General features: G+C 36.3%; 1 protein-coding gene across 1 annotated transcript in view; it reads right to left on the bottom strand.

The window, feature by feature from the left end:
* GXYLT1 (glucoside xylosyltransferase 1) overlaps positions 1 to 4,689 on the bottom strand; it is a 19,795-nt gene extending 15,106 nt beyond the window's left edge. Inside the window, exon 1 of the mRNA XM_009078727.1 lies at positions 4,601 to 4,689. Coding sequence (XP_009076975.1) covers positions 4,601 to 4,653 — 53 coding nt within the window. The 5' untranslated portion in view covers positions 4,654 to 4,689. The remainder of the gene's footprint in view (positions 1 to 4,600) is intronic.
* Between the last annotated feature and the right edge of the window lie 657 nt (positions 4,690 to 5,346).

The following is a 5,346-nucleotide window of genomic DNA, read 5'->3' as shown; positions in this document are numbered from 1 at the left end:
TATTAAATTAGCATTTCTAGGCCAATTATAATTACGAAACTCTAATTTGGTAGTAAGCTATAGAGTATGTTTTGACAGGTTGTACTCTTCTAGAACCTTCACTGCATCCCAGTTGGACTTCTTGCAAAAAAAAGGAACAACCACCCAAATTTTATCATCACTAGAATATCCACCAGCTCCAGAAAAATCTTAGCTCTGTCCTCTAGACTTGGCTCAAGGTAGTGCAGTGGGTGTCTCCTGCACTATTTAAGGTAGGGTTCTCCTATTCTTACATAACACATGGAAAGCACAGGTGAGAGGGTACTGAACACAGGACATACAACACCCTGTACCCAACTCCATCTAATTTGTTATCAGTAAGCCTGTCCCCATCCCAGACTGCTTTACTGAGGTCACAGTACAACAGTTGCTTCTGCTGCACACACACTGCTGCCTTCCAGGCTCCACACCTTCCAGAGCAGCCACAGCATTACAGTATCTAGCGTGGCCTGGGTACCCTTCAAAGTGTTGCCAGAGTGACCAAGGTGATTTTTTCCCCCTATTTTAAGCTGTGTTCAAGTATAGCAACACTGTTATTACAGAAAGCCATAAAGGAACTACAGACAGCCTCACTTCTTTGTTACAAACTTGGTGCACTAGAGTTCCTTTTTCCCCCAGTGCATTAATGTACTAAGAACATACCTAGGGATCAAGAGGAAGCTCCCTGCCCAAATTCACTGGTAATCAAGCTGTCCTCTCCTATTACCTTAACATGGCTGAGGGAGCCAAAGAAGGAAAGATTAGCATCCAGGTACTGAGAGCACAGAGTGGTATGAATAACTGAAACAATAAATTGACCACAGTTGTCCTTTCAAATTTTACTCTGGCCCATTCACTGAGAAGTTACCATTGTGAATCTAATTTCAGGAGTTTGAGCTATGTAAAAGTATTTTTAATTTGCTGAGAAAACTGCTATCACCCTAACTTGCACCACTAGTTTTTATGTACAACCACCACTGTGTTACATCTTAGTAATACAGAAATGTAAGGATGACTTTATAGGTTAAAAAACATTTTAAAAATTATTCTACATCAAAAGCAGGTTTTCCTACACTAGTTCTGAGAGAGCCTTACTTTTCTTTGATCTTTTCTCCATATGGTCAATAACACATGAGGCATCCAATATTCAGCTTCCTAAACAAGGCTGCTTCATTAAGTTCTCAGTCTGTCCATAACATCATTAAACTAAGTTTCCATGACATTATAAACAAATGGGTTGGACTGTCAGACTCAGCTGTGTGTTTATACTTACAAAAACAAAAAACAAAAGCCTATTGCAAACATTGCTTCTTCTTCGGTATAAAAAGCTAACCACATTATCAGTGCAAATATTTTACCTATACAAGTGTCTTTAACAATTAGCATGGAAAATGCAAATTATAGACAGTAGAATATGCAGGGAAAGTATTTTCATGTAATCAACCTGTATTATTTCAAACCTGCACCATGATGTGCCTCAGAAAATCAAATAGTAGATATGCAAATACAACACAGATGACTTATTGCATCCTTTTTCCTTTTAATGCTTTGTGTTTGATCTATATCAATTGATTATTAAGGAGCCTAACTCAGCAGCCTTTAGTCACCAGAAAAAGAAAAATGCAAATAGGCAGAGTAAGAAGGCAGCAAATCCTACACTGATTAAAATGCAGCTGTTAAATCATTCCCATATTTACTGGAAGTAGGACCAAGGTAAGTGTAGACATTATCTGGATTTGAAAGTAATGAAAATTCTAGTTTTAACTCAACTTCACCTTCTACTACTGCACTGAATTAAAAACATGTCATAATTAGACCCTATTCTGTAAAAGTATGCTAATGATACCATTGTATATGATGTCCAAATGTAATCTATTCAATTACCAACTCAATTAGATTAGGCTTGAAGTTACAATATATTAGTAGTTTTAAATAGACTGTAAAAGTACAAAGCCCCATCCTCCAATGAGCTAGTTAGTTGATAAGTCCATTTTTTCACGACTGTCACAAATCATCTCAATATATCCACACCATGTGGACCTCAATATACTCAAAAATTAGTGAAACTTTTTTTTTTTTAGCAGGCAGTGCAAATTAAAACTCATTTGGTTGCAACATCCAACAACTGAAATCAGGCAGGTCGGATAGCCGCAGTAACAACCCCCAAGAATCTCTTCCTAATCATCTCCAGTAGGAAATAAGCAGCCATACCAGCTAGATGACACTGTACACCTTGAAAGGTGTACTAGAAAAGATATGCATCATCTAGACCATGCAAAACCTGAGCCTCATGTTATCTCTATAAGTATTTTATTAAATTTTGATAAAATCTATACCACCATATGTAAAAGTGATCTCATGCTTCCTCTGTCAATGAAAAGGTTAACAAACATTCTGTGCCAAAAGCTCAACAATATTCTAATTCTCTCTCAATAAAAACGTAGAGGCAGAATAGCTGCAAAATTCTTCCCACATACAGCATTAATCTTATACTGATTAACTTACAAGATCCTTATTATCCATTATTAGAATCAGCACCTGCTCAGAGCTCATTGATTTCAAATGCACTTGAACTATTACATGACTCATACTGAAGTCTACATATACACCTCTCAAAAATTTTCCAGATTCCTCTATATGTCTCCAACACTTCTCTCATACGTACTTGAGTCTTAGAGATCCATAGAACATTATTTCTACTTTACACACTTAGAGCTACTCAGAGGAAATGATGTCTTAAGCTGTGTTTCAAAAATATCTATGCCAAGTTCTTTCTTTCATGGATAATCAAATTCCTGCTCTGATATCCAGGAGGAAAAAAGCTAACTGGAATTTCAAGTTAGAAACAGAGAGATAACAAGCTAAGGTTTTTCAAGGAAGAGACTAAAATCCAAAAGCTGAAGGACTACCTCCCAATGTTTTAAAAACTTCAGTGGAAAAAGGAAAGGAGATACTCTAACACCGAGATAAATTTTATGACTCTACTATTGGCAAAGATGTTCCAGTTGTATGATCTGCATTTCTAAACAAACTCATTTGTTTATTGAAACAGCAAGAATAGAACACCAGAATCTCCATTCACAACCTGATTTACGATCTTGTTAAACACTGCTGTTCTCTTCTCATTGATTAAACCAGGCCAAACAGATTCAGGACGTGTTAATGCATTTCAATGACCAGACTCTGCCAATTCTATTAAAAGCAAATTCATTGGGATTCCCATTATTTTGTTGGCACATTAATAAGCAGCGGATTTAGCTATCCTCAGATTTCAATCAGATATGTAACTCAGGTTTTTCTCATATCCCTCTCCCTATTCTAGTTTCTTCATAGTTCAGCTTTATTCTGCAACTCACTACAACAGCAGCACTTATGAAGGACGCAAAGGTTTAGCCAACTCAGGATGAAATTATTCGGAATGAGACATTATGGTAGAACTCTCATTCCTCTCCATTTCAAAAGATATCCAGTTTAGAACCACAACCTTGACTCTTTACAAAGAAAGCTTTCAGGAGACTTTATCTTAATGAAGCATCTTGAAGTGGCCCCACATATACAATCTCAGAAAACAAGAATACCACACTTCACTTGCTGCAGTTAATAAACTTGCATACAATTAAGCTCATTCCTCTTCCTCCAAAAATCCTACTGCAAACCTGAGGACTCGGGTTACTAAGTATCACATTTCAAGTATCCTTCAGTTTCTCACTGCATCTAGTACAATGCACATACTGTGTTTAAGAGTTAAACAAAATTATAACTCATACCCAAAGCTGAAACTGAACTGCAACTATCTTCTGTGTTATTCCAGCACATACAGGGAAATGAGGTTTAGGCCACAGGTCCATGTGCTGGACCACTGTAATCACTGCTGCTATCCAAACAGAGAGCACTTTCTCCTCCTCTCTGCCGTCTTCCCCACCTCTTTTCTTACACAAACTGCACCTTTCCAAAACCAAGTGAGCTTATTAAACACAGAGTAAGAATAAACAATATTTCAAGGAAGCTTAGTGGCCCATTCTGAAGTTAGAGCACCCCACTGAGGAATTCAACAAGCACCAGAGTCAGCACAACATATGGGGATTAATTCAATAGAAATATATTGATAAAGTAATCCGATTCAATCTGAAATGATTAATCTGAACAGCACACCTCATTTACTCATTTAAGCAGCTTTTTTCTTCTTTCAATTTCAAAAGCTACAAACATGAAATTCTGCAAATATTAGGGGTACATCATGGTATTATTGTGCAGCAAGTTTTATTTTAGGAAAATAGTTAATTTATCAGTAACTTTTCAGACTATATCCAGACATGCTTTTAACATGTTAGCCAATGTCTATTTAACATAGCAACAGAATTAAAATATCTACTCTTTGTAGTTACACTTGAGTCTACAATTCTGAATATAAAATGGAACAGGAAAAAGCCCAGGTAAAGGCAACCACAATATAATCAGGTGAAATGCATGAGAAGCAATCAAAATATTTTGCTTTGTCACCTTGCTAAATTGCAAAAAAACACTTATCAGCTACACCTGTCTGCAATCAAAAAACAAATTACTATTTAATAATAGATCCTACCTAAAAGCAGCTTCCCAAAAGCAGTTCATTCCACAAACATCAGAGGGCAGCATCCAATAGGAATTCCAGAAAGATACAGACAAACTCTTACACCTAACAGAATAAGACAAAAATAACCTATATAAATGTTACTGATTTCATGGCAAAGTTAAGTGGATAACTTTCTAGCTCAAATATAACCTGAATAGTTAATTACTTGGCAGAAAACTTGCTATGTAATGCAACTTGAATAATACAAAAGAGGATTTATTAGGTGCCAACCAGGATTTTTTAAGGACAAACGGTGCCATCCTTTAGCCTTTCTCCATATATTTTCAGAGTGAGAAAAAACAGAGGGTCTGGGGTTTTTGAGGGTCCTTCTGTGTTCTTGGCTTAAAATAAGTCCATAGGTAACACAGAGAATGACAACACTGCTAGAAAAAACCTCCTTCACCTTTGCAATACCTTTCTAATTTTTAACAAAAAACAGGGCTTTGCAAGCACCAATGGATTCCACTGTTCCATAACAAAAGGTTAATGCAACACAGAAATAATCAGATTTGGCAAATTGTTTTTCCCCATACTAATGATTAGTTAAATTAATTGACTATCTCTCAAAAGCAGTTTTCTGGTTTGCAAAATTACTATCTTCTTGTTATTACAGGGGATTCATCTTCCAGTTGTCAACAACTGTTTTCTTAGTTGTATTGAGCTATTACCCTAAACAAACTATCAAGGCAAATAGCAATAGTAATAATTTCTTGACT

This window comes from Acanthisitta chloris, unplaced genomic scaffold (genome assembly GCF_000695815.1).
Source record: "Acanthisitta chloris isolate BGI_N310 unplaced genomic scaffold, ASM69581v1 scaffold957, whole genome shotgun sequence".
Lineage (NCBI taxonomy): Eukaryota > Metazoa > Chordata > Aves > Passeriformes > Acanthisittidae > Acanthisitta > Acanthisitta chloris.
The sequence above is the reverse complement of the archived record's forward strand: the minus strand, read 5'-3'. Positions and strand labels throughout refer to the sequence as shown.